At 36.4% G+C, this 21712-nt stretch overlaps 1 protein-coding gene across 1 annotated transcript in view; it reads right to left on the bottom strand.

The window, feature by feature from the left end:
• Positions 1-20998, bottom strand: part of LOC149830746 (heat shock protein 70 (Hsp 70) family protein) — a 54363-nt gene extending 33365 nt beyond the window's left edge. Inside the window, exons 1-5 of the mRNA XM_090013462.1 lie at positions 20731-20998; positions 18139-19423; positions 8136-8348; positions 7429-7521; positions 7144-7281 (exon numbers count right to left, since the gene is read on the bottom strand). Of these exons, the coding sequence (XP_089869588.1) occupies positions 7144-7281; positions 7429-7521; positions 8136-8348; positions 18139-19308 (1614 nt within the window). The 5' untranslated portion in view covers positions 19309-19423; positions 20731-20998. The remainder of the gene's footprint in view (positions 1-7143; positions 7282-7428; positions 7522-8135; positions 8349-18138; positions 19424-20730) is intronic.
• Between the last annotated feature and the right edge of the window lie 714 nt (positions 20999-21712).

The following is a 21712-nucleotide window of genomic DNA, read 5'->3' as shown; positions in this document are numbered from 1 at the left end:
AAGATGGCTTCGAGACCTCACTGTTTCTTCTAGTTTTCGCATCCTGGACATGTCCTTTGGGCTTAATGTTTTATACACGGGTTTCCTCGAAAAATCCCTTTTTGTATAAACTGAAGTTTCTTTCTATAGACATGGTTTTTAATTGTTGATTCATTGTTGTAAGTTTGTCTGCAGTAATGTGCCCAAGGTTTGCCTACTTGTTAATTTAAAAAGAATCGTTTTTCACTGATCCGCTTAGTCAAAACTCTGAAAAATAAGGATTTTCAGTCTCTTTCAAGTTTTTCTAAAAAATTTATAAGTTCAAAATTTTGGGGCGCTACAACCACAGTTAGGACCTTAGTAACCCTTTCCTCTATGAGAAGATGGTCAATATATCATATGGATGTCAAGAATACATTTCTTAATGAAAAGTTGGTTGAAGAAGTTTATGGAAGCACTACCTGGTATAACTATTCTAAAAGGAAAGGCTCTTCGCTTAGACAAAGCCCTGTATGGTCTCAAACAAGAACAAAAGGTTTGGTATGACCGGTTTAGTCAAGTTATGCTTGATGTTGGATTTCAATCTTGTTTGACTGACACAACTTTGTTTATTAAGATTTATGATACAAAAATTATTATTATTCTCCTCTACATGGATCACATGATATTACCGGAGGAGACAAATAGGGAGTTGAACACATTAAGAAACTTCTCAAAACACATTTTGAAATGACTGGTTTGGATTTTTTTAAATATTTTATTGGTATTGAAGTTGCTTATTCTTCTAGAGGTTAACTGTTAACTCAATCTAAATTTGCTCTAGATATTGTTGCGGTATGTAATCTCATATGATAAGAAGGCTAACACTTCCGAAGTCGTCAATACCAAAACGAGAATTGATGATGGATAAACACTTGAAAATCCAATAACGTACAAACAACTTATTGGGGCATTGTCTTAGCTTCAATTACGAGACCTAACATAGTACACGCAATTTACACAGCCAACCAATTTTAACATGCTCCCACCTCTATTCATATAGGAGCAGTTTTACGTATTATTAGATATATTAAGACTCGCCTTTTTTTATCTGCTTTTTCATCTTTAAATTTAATTACTTATACTAATGTTGACTAGGGAGGTAATCCCAATAATCGACACTTAACCATGGGTTTTTGTGTTTTCTTAGGTGACTCGTTGAACTCATAGTGATGTAAGAAGCAACATAAAGTATCTCTCTCCTCAACTAAAACAAAATAGAGTCATGGCTACAACCACAGTGGAGGTAGTCTGGCTAAGAAGATTGTTAGCATATATGGGCATTCAGATTAAATGACCATTACGAATGTGTTGTGATAATAAAAGTTTTATCTACATCGCCAACAACCAAACCTTTCACGAACAAACCAAACGCATTGAGATGAACTGTCACTATGTACGAGAAGAGTATCTACATGACACTATCGATCTTCCCTATGTTACTTCAGAATATCAGTTAGCGGATTTCTTCATCAAATCTCTCTCTGCATCTAAATTTCACTTTCTCTTAGGACAATTTTCAGTTATCCAACCATAAGTTTGAAGGGGAGTATTAAAAATGTAAATATATATATATGTAACTAGGTTAGGATAGTTAGTTTATTTTTAAACTTTTTTGGTTAAGTTTGAACTAGTCAACAAAGTCGTTAAGGAGGTCCAATAACTCTATTTAGAGTTGTTTGACCTCCCCACCGACTCTTTGGAGCCTCTCATTCTTGTGTATATATAAGGGGTGAAACCCCTCCCATATGTAATGCTTCTTGCATAGATTCCTATCTATGTCACAGGGATTCGGCTAGCAGAGTGCCCTCGTTGACGCGACTCGACGCGGGTGCGGGTGCGGCACCGGGTGCGGTCAACCCAATCATGGGTGCGTTGACCGCACCCAGGATCATTTCGGTCCATTTTTGTTTGGATTTTTTTTTTAAAAAAAAATTGCCCTACGAAATGGGCTGCAGAATTTAAAAAAAAAAATGGACAGTTGCTTGCTGCTGCTCTTGTTTTATAAAGGGGCACTTGTGTCCACAACATCTGACGAGCTTTGTTGGCATCCCATGCTATTCCTGCCTCCAAACAATTAATTCACAGCGTTGGAAAACATACTGTTAACTTGGAAATGATGATCCATCTTCCTCAAAAATTAAAACCAAAATTCAAGAGCCTTTTGAAGTCTTTATGCTTCAACCAACCAAATCCTTTTTCGTCAAGGATTTTCTCTCTCCATAATAAATGATAATGATGGTGGTAGAGTAGAGCCTTGGTGGCTATTAGTATTCACTTTTCTACTGACGAGGTGCTCTAGCTGTAGCCTTGTGTAGACCTCTCTTTTCCACATGTCAAATCCAATAAATTTCTTTTAGCGGTCATCTGTGTGCAACTGTATATAAAATGAAATTTGAAGAACCCTAGGCAGTGGAATGGCAGTGGCGTCGTAGGCCTCGTGAAGACTCTCTCTCCAACAAACCACGTCAAACCTTTCGCTTATATTTTTTTTCGTGAAGACCAGGGAGTTTCAGACATGAATGAATCATGACAGTCAGCAGAACGCAGCAGGCTGGGTCGATCAGATTGCCAATCCTTTTGGTTCATCAATTTTGTCCCGTTGAGCTAAAGTACACAACAAGCAGAACGTGGGTAACAAGTCTTCACCCCCGACCCCCTTCTCTCTCTCTCTCTCTCTCTCTCTCTCTCTCTCTCTCTCTCTCTCTCTCTATATATATATATATATATATATATATATATATATATATTTACATTTTTTCCCCTACCGCACCCCCGCACCCGGGTTTTTTGGAAGTGCCGAATCCCCGCACCCGCACCCGCACCCATGTGACATAGATTACTATTGAATAAAATAATATTTTTATATTTGTGAGTGTTCCTTATGTGCCCATTGAGTGGGTTTTGTGTGCGAGACTATTTTGTGGTTTTTTTTGGTGTTTTCGATAGATCTTATTGTGGCTCTTTTTGTGTATCCACTTTGATGATTTAGAGAACATTGTTGGAGGTTCTCATTTCATTACAAGGTATTTTGCCAACACCAAATATTCCTTCTAATACTACTACCCAAGGGTGACGTCCTATTCTTGCTTCATATGCAAGAAACCAGGTCATATCAAAGCAAATTGTTGGTTCAAGGATGACCCCAGATTTAATGAAGGGACAACACAGAACAAAAAACAAGGCAAGGCCCAATTTGGAGGTCAGAGTAACGGACAAAAAAGTGGAGAGGGTTAACTTTCAATGGATAAGCAATTACTATATGCTGCTCTTTCATGACTCAATTTAAAGCAAAATTGACCAAAGGGTGTGGTATCTTGATTCTAGAGTTGCCAACCATATTATAAGTGATGAGGGTAAGTTCATAACTTTGATTCTTTATTATGGTAAAGATAGTATTGTTACTAGAGATGGCACTCGTCACCCCATCACAAACACTGGAAATGTGTTTATTTCTTTGTCTTCAGTTTCCTAAATCCCTCTAATGCCTTTTTTGTTCCCGACATCAAGAAGAATCTCATTTAGTTTCTAAGCTTGTTGATAATACAAATTCATGTATTGCATTTACTCTGTCCTCCATGTCAAGGATCTTCACACAAAGAAGATATTCATTGAAGGGAAAAGATCGGGAAACATGTACATTTTCAAGGAGGATCTTACGTCCAAATCAGCTGGTTTTGTTTTGAATATTAGTGGTCATCCAGTCCATTTGTCTTATTTAACTCTTTCTGTTCCAAATAAAGTCAATGTCTAGCATTGTTGTCTTGCTCATTATAGCAGTGGTTTTATTAAAAGATTGATTTCTAGTAAGCTTATTCCCGAGTCCAATTTAGAATGTGATATTTTTTCTCATTATACATGGATATATTTTATAAAACATAAACATGAAGTGTTCGAAGGAATTCATTACTTATCTTGAAAATAATAGAATCAACAGAAGAATATCTTTCCCCTACACATCTCAACAAAATGGGCTTGCAGAAAGAAAACATTGTCATATTGTTGAAAGTGTCGTAGCGATGTTGCATGCCAGAAAAACTCGTTTATGCCTTTGGATAGAGGCTTTTCACTCAACTGTTCATGTTATAAATATGTTGCCCATGAAGATTTTGAATTACAAGTCTCCATATTATGCCATCTTTAGAAAGCATCCCGATGATTCTTTACGAGCTTATGGGTAAATTTTTTATGTTCATATAGATAAGTCCCAAATAAATAAATCTGAACCAAGAGCTTATATTTGCAAATTTGTTGGTTATGCTAATAATTATAAAGGATTCAGGTGCTATGATGTTAAGAATAAATGTATTTGTATTTCCAAAAATGTGGTGTTTGATGAGAGTTCCTTTGAGTCAGATTTCAATGCAGAATATGTTCATAGGATAAAGGAAGGCAACATTGAATATTATCAACCATGGTTAGATAAAGAATTGTTTTCAGGGCTTAATAATGTTTCCACACCACAAGGACTTCCAGAGAACCACAGGCAGAAAGGAGAAGCTTTTGAAGAAAAAGCAGCTATAGATGGAAGATATAAAGAAGGTCGAAGAAATAATGGAGCAGCTAGTTTTGAAGTTGGAGAACAAAGGGCAGTTGATAATGAAATCAGACAGGAATCAGAAAACGTGGAAAACATTATCACCCAATTTGCTGAAATGAAAACACAACCAAAGTTCAAGAGATCAAACACGGTCAGACGTCATATTGAAAGGTGGGTAAGTCATGAAAATTTTAGCACAGATCATCAGACTTTTCTTATGTAGATAAAAAAAAAGAACCAATTTTTTATTCCCAAGCCAACCAAAATAAGAAATGGATTGAAGCCATCAAAATGAATTGATGAAATGAAGGCATTACATGAATGTCAAACATGGAAAGTAGTTAAAAGGCCTTCAAATAAGAATACCACAGGGTCAAAATGGGTTTATAAGATTAAGTATAAACCAGATGGGACTATTGAAAGGTATAAGGCCCAGTAGTGGATCATGGTTGGGCTCTAAGTCAACTTCATGTTAAAAATGCATTCTTACATAAAGACTTGAAAGAAGAAGTCTACATGAAATAATCGCAGGGATAATATGAAAATGATCTAGTTGAATATGCATGCAGGGGACTAAACCAAGTCTCTCATGAATGGTTCGAGAGTTTTTCTCTGAAAATACAAAGACATGGCTTCCACAGATCTTCACTCGATCATTCATTGTTCATTCACAAAGGTAAAGGATACATGATTGTTTTGCTTATATACGAGGATGACATTATTATTACAGGAAGCTCATATGAACATATTCAGAAAATAAATGAGGTGTTGAACAAACATTTTAAGATGAAGGATCTTGGCCAGTTGAAATACTTCTTAGGAGTTGAGGTTGATAAAAGGAAAGATGCTTGTGATGCAATAGTTTGTGCCTTACGATTAATGTAGTTACTTGCCGATGGACTGAGCCATCTAATGGTAATTGTATGTATGGCGAGCATTGTTATGAATGCTTGTCTTATTCAGTTGCATTGTTTGACTGGTGGATAGAGTTAATTACTCTTCACCTATAGTATCCGTTGAATTGCTATAGTTGCTTGTTTTGGTCCTCACTGCTCTTGTATGTAGTTGTTTGCTTTACTAAAGCTTTGCTTACTCCACAGCACGTTTTGTCAGATCTGCTAGTCTTGCTTTTCCTGCTTGATCTAGCGATTATCTTGCTTATTGCAGCCTTTGTTCTTTCTTTTCTTTTGCACCCCTACTAGTCTGTTGTGAGACTGACCCATTTCATGGGCAGGTGGTGAACAGGTTATACAGCTTGCGATGGCACGATGACGTGATGCGTTCAAGGCGAGACCCCTTTCCTGACGTTGCGCTCCTGAGGACATTTTGATAAATGTGGTATAAAGTTTCTTTGAAAGCATCTCTTCTTATTAAAACTCTGGATTACTAAAATTGTGTTACCAAAACTTCGTTCTTCTTTTCATTTCAATAAAATATATATACTTGAATTGCAAATCAGTTTGTAAAGGGGAGTTTGCGTTGTAATGTGCCCAAGGTCCAGGGATTTGCTATTTTAAACATGATCTTCCGCTGAACTGTTTCAAACTCTGATAAATAATCGATTTCAAAGCTTTCAACCTTTTTCATAAAAGGTTTTAAGACTACGATTTTGGGGTGTTACATATGTGCTCCCCACACACATGAAAACATTTGGGAACAAGAGCATTCTCTCTCCAAGAACATACATCTACTCACATTTTTCATCAAAGAATATTAGTAGTAGAAGTCGTGTTCAAAGTAGTACTCATTTACCATATCAGCAATCTCATCTTGTAAGGTCTCCTAAGAGCGTAGAACCTTGAGTCTCGTTTGAAAAAAAAACAAAGTAAAGAAGAAGATAGATAGATAGATAGAGCAAAGAAAGGAAATGTACATTTAGGTGCCCAGATTTATCATTCCTTGTCCATATAAATTGTTTTGATTAATTTGAAACAAGTTGGAATGTTGAAACAGCAATTTGTTCCCCATACCAGGAGAGAGGTCAAACTCGTAAGTCATCTCTGCTCCAAATAAGATGAACCTAAATGTCAAAGAAACCTGAAGGTACTCATCACATATATGTGAGTGAACACTGAAAAGGCAAAGAAAGACAGTTTTGGAGGCAAAAAAACGTTGAAGACCAACAATTGAGAATTCATTATTCCAAAAAAGCCATTAAAGTAGGCAATCAATTTTCCAATCCACAGCACAGTTTTAAAGGGAGATGTAACTACAACACATGTTAGATCATGTCAGGAATTCATGAACAGAAATCATGCAGTAAAATACTTTGAGTAATCAAAAGCTTAAAAAGTGCCTAGAGGACAAAAAATTGAAAACAAGAAAGCAACAAGAAAAATATCATTTGCATATAGAAGATACACTTCTCTTATCTAAGAAGCACAGTGAATCCATGCAATCAGATCTACAACTATAGGTCTACATCAATGAATTCGGTATCAATGTGGCAAACACTGCCAAGAACCCTTCAATCAGGAAACAAATTTCAGGTTCTAAAGAAGAACATACAACAAAAAGCATCTCATTTTACTTGAGAATAGGAAAGACATCAAATACAAACAAAAAGCACAAGATCAGAAGCATACAGTGGAACGCTGAGTGTTCTCTGAAAATGAAGATCTAGATCCAGATTGTGAGAGAATGCTATTCTCAACACCATTTTCTATGGAATCACGAGCACCAGCAAAATTTGGCCCCACTTTGTTTTCATCACCTTCTATTAACTAAAGCAACAAAAGCATAGGAACTTGGCATTACAAAGTTCAGAGGCTAAGATATATTGTGATAACGTATCTAAGAAAGAAAGAAGAACAAAACAAAAAAGTCTGAACATTCACTAAAGCATTCAAGACTAAAATATTGTCACTTACAGATGCACATTCTACAGTAACTATCCCATGAAGGTTCAGACGAACCCGAACTTTAACTCTTGAATCACAAGAATCAGACTGGAAAGGACCAATCTGCATAAAAGATACAAATATAAGTTCAAATGAAATACAAAAAATATGCCTCCTGAAGAGGCCTTGTTAAAGCACATGATCACTAGATTCATATCCTCAAAAGGCATGTTATATGTTGAAAGAGGGCTATTTTCGTACTCTAATAGTTGATTGCTATGTATAGTTTTTTAACTTCCTTTAAGTGCCTGCATCAATCACTAGAAGAGGGGTATATACACCTTTTGATGTTATTGCCTAATATTAAAAGAAATATAAGGGAGAGGAGTCAATGAACACGCTAGACATCCCTTCTTTTTCCTCAACTTCATCTTCCTCTTCTTCCTTTCATGCTTTCCTCATCTTAACCTATTTGCAGCTGAAGACTATAGGGCTAAGTGGATGTAAACAACCATCTTTAAGATCATGGTGTTTTTGAGAATGCCAACAGTTTCAAAAGTTTTGCAAGAAACCAGCTCTAACACTGATTTATTTTGAGAGGAAAGCTCCAATACAAATTTAAAGAACCTTAAGAAATGAAAATATTGCCAACTTTATCATTAAAGTTGTTTAGCATATACCTCTTGTCCCATAAATATCTAGCTTAATACTGAAATAAAACCGATAATATAACATACCATGAATGAGCAAAATTTTGGAGATCTGCAAGGTCTTAGATCGCATTGATCAGCATAATATGCTTCCATAAGAAATGTGCTTGTCCTGTGGAACGTGAGCATTTTGATGCTTGGAATAGGTTGGAACTGGGGAAACACTATGCTATTTGACAATATGCCAGCAGGGCCTCCATCAAATGAAAACCCAATAGGAAAAGGAAAAGAATCTTGCACCTGCAATAAAAGTAAATGAAAATTTGCATCAAGAGACATGGAGCAATGGTTAAGTGAGTTTCTCTCACACATATAAAAGGATTGAAAGCACAGAAATGGTCATGATATAAAAACCGTTTGGAAAGAGTAACAATGCAAGACCATATTGAACCTTAAAAAAAGCGTAGACATACCATAGCAGTAAGGAGAACATTAAAAAGATTATATCATCAGAATGACCAAATATAATCAATTTAAGTTCCTTCACACCTACTTAAATGTTTTCTCAAAGTTTATACTGAGAAAGTCATAAGCAGTGAGAAATGTGTTTCTTCCTTTTAACACTCATCATGAGATGTTGCTAGATGGATTCTTTTTCAATTTTAATTATTTTGATAGGATCAAGCCTAGAAGAAATCAAAAGTCAAAGTATTACTTATCTCCATAGTAACGTAGAGTTTACAAATTTCAACATAAAGTTCATAATGATCACTCTCGATATGCTTGTTTTGATGAAGCATACTTGTTTGAAAGATATCTGAAAGTTGTAACATAATAATCTTCCACAAGATGATTTTTGAAATTTATTTCTCGTTTTCAAAATTTATTTTCAAAGTAAATTTAAAGTTATTTTCGAAAATGAATTTCAATTTCAAAGTTATTTGTCAAAATCATTTCCAAAATACGAAATCATTCAAAGTATTTTTCAAAGTTATTTCCAAAATCCAAAACAATTTAAACTTTAACTTCAATTTCTAATTTCAATTCAAAATTCCAATTTCAATTCTGATTTCAATTTCAACTTTCATTCCCATTTTAATTCAAAATTCATTTTCAAATTCTGATTTCAATTTCAAATTCTAATTTCAAACTTCAATGTCAAAGTTCAAATTCAAATTCAAATTCTACTTTAAAATTTCAATTTCAATTTCAATTCCAATTTTAATTTCAATTCCAATTTCAATCCCAATCTCAATCTCTATCTCTATCTCTATCTCTATCTCTATCTCTATCTCTATCTCTATCTCTATTTCAAATTCAAATTCAAATTTTACTCCAAAACCATTTTTATTTCCAATTTCAATTTCACAGCATTTCCCAAGTATTTTCAAAATTTCCAAAACACTTTCAACTTCAAAATATTCTCCAAATGATTTTCGAAATATTTTCAAAATCATTTCAAGATATTTTCCACATCATTTTTCAAATAATTTTCAAAGTAATTTCAAATTAATTTTGAAATCATTTCAATTCAATTTCCAAATCATTTTTAAAGTAATTTTGAAATCATTTCAATTCAATTTCCAAAGTAATTTTGAGTTAAGGCATTTCAAATATTTTCAAACAATTTTCCAAAGTATATTTTCATATTAAATTCAAAATCACTTGGAAACACAATTTCGAAATATTTTTTAAGCATCTTCAAATCAAAACAAATTTCCAAAAGCCTACACCATATTAACATTTTTCGAAAATTCATAACACAAGCATGATTCTATGTGCATTTAGGACTTATAATAATTTTTTGGACAAATTTGAACAAAGTAAAGGCATAAATTCGATCATTGGTTCAATTACCTCTGGTAAAGGCGTCAGGAACGGTTGAACCTCGTACCGACGAGCGAGCCTTGTCTCTCAATTTTCTCGCATATTTCAAAAACGGAAGCGAGTTATTTTCAAAAAATCTTTTTTTTCAAAAGGTCAAGTGGACCTTGCGAGAGTTTTCTTTCTAAAAAAAAGAAAATTTCAACAATGATCTCAACTTCCCCTCAAACTTGAGATGATATGACCACAAACCAGAGTTACCGGAAGCTTCTTAGGTAGGTGGGAAGCGCGCTTCCCGGAAACTCGCTTCGGAAGCGCGATACTCCTCGCTTCCGAAACTTCATGGAATCTCGATTCCCCCACACTTCTTTTATGCTTCCCACACACATGGTATATGTTTCATATATGCTTTTCTCACATTTCTTTTCATGTATTTCCTCTTACGCTTTCACTCACTTCCCATGTACTTTCTCTAAATTGTTAACCATCATTGTTAGATTTTAACCAAAATTTAACTTTTACTGAAAAATCATGAACTATAAGAATAATCAATTTTATTTTAGGTTTTATTTGCTTCTTGTTTGATTCCTATTCAGTTACCATATAGTTTCATTTTTTATTTATATTTCGCTTTCAAATTGATACTTCGCTTCCCGCTTCCTATAAATTTCAAAATGACTCGCTTCCGCTTCCCATATTGTTTCCCGCTTCCGCTTCCTAGTTTAGCAACCTTGCCACAAACATTCCAAGTTATTCCAAGTTTGAAGAGGAATGTCTAAAATGTTTTAAAGGGCAAACTCTTAGTAAAACAATTTGCAGTTTGATGAGTTGTCCCAATATATGACAGAGATAACCCCTTCCAAGTACGCTATGTGAGTAAAGTGACAATCTATCTTAATTGGAAACTCAGGATTTTTAGCAATATGAATTGTTGTATGATTGTTAGAATGTAGTGGGGTTCCTCCATCTACTTTAACACCCATGACCTCAAGAAGCCATCTTAGCCACGTAATCTCTGCAGTATGCCATGGCCCTAAACTCTGCCTCAACTGTAGACAATGCAATTCTCTTCTGCTTCTTGCTCTTCCAAGATATCAAGGAGTCATAAAAATATACAAAACCCTGCAGCAGAATGTTTTTCTTGTGACATCCCTCAAAAATAGCTCTCAGCTCTAGTACAGCAGAAGCAGAAAAGAATAGTGCATAGTATCTCTAATATATCTAATAATCTTCAACGTTGCAACTAGATGTAAAAATGGCATTTGAATCCAAGAAATCCCCAAAAGAATCTCTAAATATTTCCAGAATGCACACACCAAATAAAAATAAATAGCTTCTATTGAGTTCTTCACAAAATGCTTTTAGAAAAGCATGTTCATAAAGAGGCTTAAAGCCTCTATATATACACAAGAGAGACTAGCTGTTAGAGAGCATCTAACAGCTACTCGAACCAGCCGTTGTGAGCTCTCTAACAGCTAGTCAATCCCTGCTAGCTAAGACTAGCCTTATTACAAAACTACCCTTATTCAAAAAGGTTACAAAAAATAGAAAATAAAATATGAAAAAATACAGAAAATACATAATAAAAAATACAACAAAATACCTATGCATATATACTAAAATTACCAAAATACCCCTAAGACAAAAGTTGTCAAAATACCAACCTAAATTCTAATAGATGTGTGGAGTTAAGAGCACTCATAAATTAACTCACAACATGAACTACAATTGTGATATTGGATTTGGAGATAGTCAAGTACACCGGACTCCCAATAAGCTCTTTATATATTATCAGATCATCAAGAAGCTCCCATCTGTATGATTTAACTTGCAATATCACAATTGCAAGTTAAATCTTTCATCTTAAATTACTTTGCTAACTAAAGTTTCAGCCCTTTAACCATGCCTCTATCGTCAACAACAATAATCATGTCATCAACATATAGCAAAAGTATGCCTTACCTCTCTCTGATGAGGTCACAAACAAAACTAAATCATGAAAGTTTTGCTTGAATCCTGATCTTTTAACTGTCGAGCTAAAACCAAATCAGGGTTACCGAAAACGCTATAAGATTCGGGAACCACGCTTCCCCCGAAGCGCGAAACATGGCACTTCCGAAACGCACAGGGAAGCAACCCTTTTGAATAGGAAGTTGGCTTCCCCAATAATGGGAAGTGAGTTTTCTTTTTGGGGGTGGCTTGGACAGTTTTAGCCTTTAGTAAAAAAAATTTACCCAAAAAATAAATCTCTGCTTTTTTAAAAGGGTAAACTAGTCATTTTGAAAATTTTGTGAAATATGAAAAACTAAGACAAGTAGGGTTTGGGGATTTTGATTCCCAAACCCCACCCTCTCTCTCCCTCTTGTTCTAGGGTATGGGTGTCCTGATGTATGCTCTCGTTGTCTCTCTCTCTCTCTCTTTCTCACTCTGACTCTCTCTCCCCCTATTTCTTCATCTCTCTCTCTCTCTCTCTCTCTCTCTCTCTCACTTTGTCTCTATCTCTCAGCCCTCTCGCTCTCTCTCTTTGTCTCTCTCCCCCCTCTCTCTCTGTCTCTCAATCTCTCTGACTCTCTGGGCTACTCTTTGTTGTTTACACATCAAATTAACACAAGTTATGAATTTTTCACACATGCTGACTTAGGATGAAATGTGATAGTGATACCATGCCAGGAAACATTGGATTAGGGAATTGCACCATTTGATCGTTATTCTGTTTTAGCTTGTGCTTTGTTGAACTTGCTGGAACCACGAGATTATTAGCATTTTGATTTTCAATGAGGTCTGAAGCAGTGAGATTTGAATTTTAGTAGTTATAAAAGCGTAGTGTGATAATGTTTTGATTATTTTAGTAGTTCTTAAATTCTTGTTATCGATTATGGAATATGGAATATGGAATATGAATTATGAATTTTTCTTGATGTATTAATTATTAAATGCCTGCAACAAGATGTATTTGTTAAATTACTGCACTTGCATATATGATTCAATTTTGAGATTAATAGATAATGTTATCTACTTATGTTTTATTTTGTCAATGATCCCATAAATTTTATAGTTTGGTAAATTAAGAAAAATATAATTACATTTTTGTTTGTTTGATCACTATTCGCTTTCCACTCGAATCCTAAGTCGCTTCCCTCTTTGATTTCCTTTCGATTCTGGTTTGATTCCTATGTCGCTTCCAATTTGCTTCTCTTCTCGCTTTAGAGACAATTTCCAGTGTGTTTTCAAGTCGTTTTGCGCTTCACGCTTCCTAAAATTTTAGAAGTGCCTTGCTTCCCACTCCCGCTTCCTCAACTGACAACTTTAAACCAAACTCAAGGAGCTTGCTTCAAGCCATATAGAGCTCTTCTCAATCTGCATGCCCTTCCTTCACTATCAAAGATCACGCTTCTTCCTCCAAGTCTCTATTTAAGAATACATTTTTAACATCAAGTTGCCACAAATCCCATCGCCTGACTAACTCAATTGCAAGAAGTATCCTAGTGGTTGTCATATGAGCAACAGGAGCGAATGTCTCTACAAAATCTATTACATCCCTTATAGCTACGAGATGTGCTTTAGACCTCTCAATTGATCCATCTGCTTTAGTTTTAATCTTATACACCCACTTGCAACCAACAACATTTTTATCTTTTGGCAGCTTGACCAATTCTCGGGCCTTCGTTCTCTCCATTGCACTCAACTACTCATTTATAGCTTGCTTCCACTCAAGTTGACAAACAATTTCAGCATATGATGTAGGCTCGTAATATGAATAGATCAAGGCTAGAAAAAGCATTGTGGATGACAGATAAGGATTTATATGAAACAAAATGTGTAAGAGGAACAGAAGGACGAGTACTCCTACGTACATAAAGAAGAGTTGGATCCATAGATTGTGTTTTTAGATCCGCTTGAGGGACGTTGGGGCAAGATGGCTTCAGGGTCTTTAATCTATTGTATAGACTTATAGTATGGTATATGCCCCATAAATTCCACATATCTAGATATCCATACTCTTTTCCCCACATGATCATAACATCGATAACCCTTTTGTCCTTCAAGATACCCTATAAAAATATAGTTCACAACCCTAGGGGCAACTTATCTCTCTCTTGATGTGGAATTAATATAGGACAAGTACTTCCAAACAACTTCAGGAGCCCAAAATTTGGTTCTCTCAAACTTCTTAAAGAGAGATATTTCCAATCACACTAGAAGCCATGTGGTTTATCAACAAGTATAGCAACACTTACAGCCTCAGTCCAAAATTCTTTAGGCATGCCAATGTTAAACAACAAGGCTCCTTTGGTTTTTAATATATGTTTGTTTTTCCTTTCAGCAACACCATTTTGCTTGGGAGTATAAGGACACGACCTTTAATGCAACACTCACTTCTCAAGCAAGAACTCTTATAGGTTTGACCTTATGTTAGGGGTAGGCAACAGGTCGAGCAGCCCAGCAGGCCAAACCAACCTGGGTCGAGTTTGAGTCAGGGTTTTACTCGTTATCTACCAGGCCAAAACCCAGGCTTTTATAAACGGGCTGGCCCCGGTCAACCCATGGACTACCAGGCTAATCCGATGGGCTTGAGCTACCTAATTAATTGCCTAGGATGTAAGTTGGTAGCTATTATTATTTACCTAATTAGTTGCATTAACTTTATGAAAACTAAAAAGATAATTAGTTGGGTGCATGGTAAGTTGTTACAATTTACCTATAATTAAATGAATCAATTTTATGGGAACTAGAAAGATAATCAATTTGGGTGCATTAGACTATCGTTTTACCATGTACATCATTGTCTTTGATGGAATTGGTGGAGATTTTGCATGTCTATGATGTGCATGGAATATAGAGTGTTTAATATGATGATGCATTACCATGCATGCATCTATCTAGAAGACTAGAACAAATGGGTTTGGGTCGGGCCTGACTGACCCGCTGAATATTGGTCGGATCATGGGTTGCTTTCCAAACCCAAGCCCATTAAGAACATAGCATAAACTCGGCCATTACTAAATAGGTCTAGTCGTTTCCGAGCTAGGTCATGATCAAATCCCAAGGGTCGGGCTGGTCGGATGCCCACCCTTATCGTATGTATTCTCCCCCTAATCTAAACGAAGAGTCTGCAATTTTGCTGCAAATTGAGTTTCACTCAAAGCATAAAATTTTTAAAAGATATCAGACAATTCAGTTCTATTTTGTATGAAATATATCCATGTATATCGAGTATAATCATCAATAAGTCACAAAATATAACGATCCTCACCTACACATAATTGGAGAGGATCCCTATGCATCAGAATGGACAAGATCAAAAGGACTAGAAGACTCAACTTTTCTACATCTAAAAGGGAGAGCATGACCCTTGGCTAACCTACAGCTCTCACAACATCTAACGTCATCAGACACTTCATATTTACAATCACCAAGCTCACCGGACAAATAAGATATACTGAAGCCTAGAACCAGACACATGGCCCGACTGATGATGCCACAACAAAGACGACTCCAAAACTACAGCACCTAAACTGGCCTCTATGGTAGGTTTCAATCCAATTGATCCAAGTATCCATGCCTATGCCCAGTCCCAATCTTGCTCCTGAACGACTGATCTTACACAAAAAAATAATCAAGAGTAAAGATAACATCACAACCATGTTTGGTAATTTGACCAACAAAAATCAAGTTCATAGTAAGAGATGGAACTAGGTATACTTCTAGAATGTTTAATTTTTTCATCAGAACTAAAAAGGGAAGAAATAGATCCAACTTTGGAAACACTCGTAAAGGATCCATCTACAGTGCAAAATGCACTACAACATGGTTTGCAATTAGTTAGCATATTCTCATTTATTGTAATAAGAAAAGAAGCTCTTGAGTTTATCAACCATCCATAACCAACACTTAAAATACATGCAAAGGCATTACCAGAGGTATCAGAGGAAACAGTAGAGACAGAAGTAGATGATTGAGTCAAGAGTTGTTGAATATGTTGTTGCATATGATCAAGCCTAAAGTGGACAGATGACTATGAATCTAGAGTAGGAGTGGTCACTGCAATAGAAGTACTTATCTCCTCCTTCCCAAGGCTCTTTTCACAACTCATAGCAGAGGATACTGCGACACCATCAACCATCCTGGAAGTCCTCTTCTTCAAAGTTGCTTCATATGCCCCATCTCCTTGCAATAGTGGCATCTCACACTACTCATGTCACCTCTAGGTGCCTCTAAAGAAGCAATCTTCCCACTACCATACCCACCAACCTAGTGTTTCACTGACACAACAGATTCTCCTGATACACAAGCCCCAAGAGACTTCATCTTAGTCTCTTCAACAATAAACTCTGAGAGAGCTTGGGTAAGAAAGAAGGACCTGTAAATCATAGCACTCCTTACACTATCAAACTTGGGTCAAAGTGCCATAAGAATCTCTATAACTCTCACAACCTCCTTAGATTAGTTATCCATGTTCACACATGTCTTGCAATCCTTGCACTTCTCTATGCTTGTTATTTATCAAAACAAGAGAATCCCATGCTTGCTGCGTGCGTGTCTGAGTAAAAGTCTTAAATAGACTTGTTCTATTGCCTCATCACCCTCAAATCTGCATGAGTTGATAATGGTGAGCCCAATTCTCTTGCTTATATACTTGCTTCAAATAACCCCAAGCATCGATTCTTGAAACTTTGAATATTCATGGCAATTCTTTGTTCCACTATCCAAGAACTCAAGATTTCATCTTTTGCATTGTTTTTCATCAAGTTGTCATAATTTGGATCTCTAACTTTGGGCTTTACACTCGTTCCATCTAGGTATCCTCCCAATTCCCTGCCATCAATCATTGATATCATAAAATCTAATCAATATGCGTAATTGCTCCCATCTAGCTTCACTAGAATTAGTTGAGTAGACTCTCCTTTCTTCATTCTCACACCAAACCCCCAACTATAATATCAAAGTGATCCACAAAACCACAAATAGCACAAGAGCAATATCACATATATGCTGAAAATTTGAAAAAAATACCTACTAACAATAGCCAACTAGTAGTAGAGGGGTACAAAACTCCCACCCATAGAATGTTACTAGGTTATCCATACCTAATGCCTAGTAATACTCCCCACAAGATAAGTGAGAAAGCACTTCCAATATACTGAAATATACTTCCACCTAATGCAGCAATCAAAAACTCCAATGAAACAAGCCGACAATATTCAAAACACAGCAAATATAAGAAAGAACCTAGTTACCGCAACCTTATATATCTCCCACAAAACTTCATCAAAACTCCCAAAATTCAACAAAACACATCAAGAGACCAACACCAATTTGCTTCATACTCAAATACAATCCAAACAGGAGCAATCCAACGGGAAAAACCCCAGAAACAAATCAGAATAGAGAGAGTTTACAAATCAGGTTAGAAATCTTCAAAATACTCATGAATTCTTCAAAAATCCATAGTAAATCTAAAATAACTCTGATTTCAATGAAGTTTGATTTGCAAAACTTTTAAAGTCAAACTCTATTGAATCCCTAGAATCAACTTCCAAAATCAGAACTGTCTGTACCAGTTGTTTGCAGATTGATGACATCAGTGGGTATGCGGTTTGAGGCAAGAATGAACCCTTCAATCTCCTCCAAATGATGATCGGACTCCTCTCCTTCTATACAAATATGGCTCTGATACCATATTCAGGTTCAGATGCACTATGAAATTGCAAAGAAGAAGAAGCACAAAGAGAGGAAGAACTAGAAGTTTCATTAGAAAGCATGTAATGTAATAAGGTTACATCAATATATGGGAGTACCTCCCTTTGCTCACTAAAAGACAAAATTGGTTGACAACACAACCTGGCTAAGTACAAAAATACCCATTCAACAACTCCACATTGACCAATTATGCATGAATATCAACTAAGCTAGATTGCAGAATTTTATTGATACCCTTTTCATCACATTATTCTTTAAAAAGAGTTGGATATGACAGAAAGACATCGAAGTCTAATAGCATAAGGGAAGTATCAAGGAGGGGCAATTTCCATCATTATCTTAATTTCTGTATCTTAGATTGGCCAATTTTCAAGGAGTTATGCTTAATATTTTCTTATTATAGTAAGAACCATCCATGTGAAATAAATTGTAAGAGAACTTTTCTTACTATGATACAACATAAATTCCCATGTAGATATAAATACAAACGACCAAGTAACACAGAACAAACAATAAGGCAATATACCTTTATATGCAAAAGGAAAAGAAGCTAAAAAGACCATACCTCATAATCTCTTACACGAAATACAGGGCTCAGCATTGCACATTGAAGAGCACAACCACGTGCAACACACTCACTTGCATTTAGTGTTCGACTTAGTTCTCTTTTGAACAATGCAGACAAGGTTCTTGTGATAGCCGGTATACGAGAACCTGAACCCACAAGCTCAACCGAGTAAACTCTGTCCAAGCTCAAACCTGCATCATCCAATGCCTTGTTGCAGGGGACCTTTATCCTTTCCAACAAACTTGCAGATAGCTTTTCAAATTCCTCTCTCTTAATCAAACCCTTGACATCTCTCTCATCCATCAAGCACTCAATGTTTAAAGCAGCTTCTGCATTTGCACTCAAAACCTTTTTCAGCTTCTCACATGCTGCCCTTAGCCTGTTACTTGCCCGAACATTAGCACAGACGTCAATATCGTACTCAGCCTTGAATCTTTGGGCAAAGTAGCTAAACAAAATCTCATCAAAATCCCTTCCACCCAAACTTCTATCGAAAGCATGTGAAATGATTTTAAGATGACCCGTTTCAAATGAAGCCACAGAAACCTGAATATCACAATGACCAATATCAACAAAAACAACATAAGTTGTGCCTGAGATACCAAAGTCTGTCTTGTAAATCCCATAAGAAAGTGCAGTTGCTGTACAGTCATGCATTAGCCTTAACGGTTTCAACCCAGCTATAGAAGCTGCATTCAAATAAGCCCTTCGTTCCAAATCAGAAAAATAAACAGGTATCCCTATCACACAGTCTGTGACAGGTGTTCCCAAGTTCTTCTCAGCAATCTGTTTCAAATGAGAAAACAGCATAGCTAGGATCTGAACAGGAGTGAAGGTTCTTGTTTCTCCCAAATATTGTATCTGTATGAGAACACCACCATCAGGACCTTCTAATACAGAGAATGGAAGCATCCGTAAATCTTCTTGAATATCCGGATCCTGGAACCTTTTCCCAATCAATATCTTCACCTGAGAAATTGTGGATTGTGGATTCATGGTGGCAGAAGCTGCACCTGCAGAACCTAAAAACCTCTGCTTCTCACCAAATGAAACTATGGCAGGGGTTTCACGTTTTGACTCGTCATTGAGAATAACATCAATCCCTCTCTGCTTTGCCACAGAAACCACACAATTATTGTTACCAATGTCAAAACCCACAACACTCATCTCCACAACAGCAAGGTTCAACAGTCTGAATTCAGCTTTAGAAGGAGATGAACCAAGCCTTGTATACAGAAATTGTGATTAATAGCATCCAACACAGCACACACAAGGCTGGCAACTGAGAAACACACATCAAGGATCTTTAGCCATCTAGATGTAGTCAAGAAAAGAAGTTCAATGAAATGAACATGAAAATTCTGAATGTTTACCAAAGCTCGATATGAGAAACAGCTTATCATCAAAGAATAGAAATCTCAAAACACTCATTTAAGAAATTAAAGACAAAAGTACGCAATTTACTAGGAGGCCTTAATTCCCCAGCATGGTTATCGAAAAAAAAGAGCCTGAAATTAAGAAGCATAGTTTTCCTTAACAAACCCAAAGAATATTCAATCATGCAATAAATGGCAACAATAGAGAGATCTTGTTATTAAAAAAAAGGTAGGGGAGTGAGGATAAAATTGCATACCAAGTGGCCCCGGGAGGAAAAGGAGAAAACTTATATTGCAATATAAGAAGAATACAAAAAAAGAGGAAAGGGGAAACCGCTGTTTTACATAGAGATTTCTAGAAATTCCCAAGAAAAATGCTGTTCTATATTTAGAATAATAGACCTTTTGTCATATGTCAAACATTAACTGCACGAGGAAACCGATCAAAAGAAAGATCAAGAATGTTCGAATGACTAGAATTTTCCGCAATAAGAAAGAAACCAAAAGGAAACCAAAGACCTGCTATTTACCTACAAATGAAGCAGCAGGCCAGAATCTCCGGTTTCCAGCAAAACCAGACTCTGAAGGTGCTGAATTTGAAATGATCAAACAAAAAGGTGGACAATAAACAACACTGACGAAAACACCCCACGGTCGAAAACAGTATCCGAGATAAAAAAAAATAAGAGCCTTCATCAGCATTCGGAAATAAAGCAATATATACACTTATCTTGGCCATAAATGGCGGAACACACAATCAAGATAACTACAACGCCTAGGGTATCAACTCAACAGATAAAAGGGAAACTTAAAATCCACCTAAATCCAATTATAAAGAAAGGTAAGGAGTCGGAATTTTGACGAGAATCACTGCAAAATGGACTATAGAAACAAAAGGACACCGGATCTTAGACAAGCGCAAAACAGATTAACCATTATCCTCTCTCCTCCTCGTTAGGCACGAAGTAGTCCTAAACTCAAATATGATAGAAAGACAATCCTCAGATTCCAAAAATCGACCTAAAACAGCAACAAATTCTCAACGCAATGCTCCAATTTGACAAGCTGTCATAAAGACAACACCACAATCCAGGATCCCTAAGATCCAAACGAGTTTAACACGTAGAGGAGATGAAAGAAAGAAGGGAACAGCCATCGTTACAATCAAAGGCAATAGCAAGAGAGCTAAACTGTATAAGAAACAAGAATTCACCGGATCTTCTTCTTCGTCTTCTTCTTCTTCTGCGGAATCAGCTCGTTTTTGCAGGCACAGCACTGCCGTTCAGTTCAGAAAAACAAGAGAATTTGGAGAGACGGACAGGCATCACAGAAGGGAGCGGAGGTCAGTTATTTCGTTGATGAGAGAGAAAGAGGAAGGGAGGGGTCTCACTCCCCGGCACCAAAGTCTCCTCCCAGTTTGTCCGTCGCTGCTGTTCCTGCTCGTCATAGTGACACGGGGATCCCCTTTTCCCCGATGGAATGGTCGCCATTCGCGATACTTTCATCTTTAAATATCCGTTATTAAGCCCGATAATAACTACATATACGTACATATTCAATGTAGAGCATTCAAATACCCACCAAGTTTTTCAGTCTAATTCATATGCACGCTAAAAGTAAAAGTTGGAAACTTTTAGGCCCGGTTCGGATAAACACCCGAAACCGCCTGGTTTTAGGTGAAAAGACAGTTTAAAATCCAAAACCGAGTTTGAGCTTCGAAGGGACGCAAAAACTAGGTATTGTCAAACCAGGTAGAAAAGTCAGTTTAGCGTGAGGGGTGGGAGGAGAGAACATCAGGTGATCTGTGATTTGATATCTTCACCCTTCATTGATCCATCTCACAAAGACCTTTTGGGACATTTTGAGCTGGTACATAGCCAGAAAATGGTTCTTATTTTTGTTTATTTTTTTGTTTTTAATAATAAAAACTTGGAGGTCAAGCAAAAACCCAGGTTTTGATTCTTGTCATCCAAAGGGGGGCTTAATGTTCAAGTTTTAAGTTTTAAATATTAGTTAATGTTAAGTGGCTCAACTTGTTTCCAAACTCATGGGTAGATGCAATCCCTAAAGCATGCTCTAGCCATAATGATTTAATAAATCATCAAGATAATAGCAGAGTATTGCGAGACCCCCATTTTGATTTTTCAAGATGTGGACCTTACGAGAAGAGTGTTGTGCTATTGTTCAGGAGTATT

This window comes from Nuphar pumila, chromosome 7, assembly GCF_984573655.1.
Source record: "Nuphar pumila chromosome 7, dmNupPumi1.hap1.1, whole genome shotgun sequence".
NCBI lineage: Eukaryota > Viridiplantae > Streptophyta > Magnoliopsida > Nymphaeales > Nymphaeaceae > Nuphar > Nuphar pumila.
The sequence above is the reverse complement of the archived record's forward strand: the minus strand, read 5'-3'. Positions and strand labels throughout refer to the sequence as shown.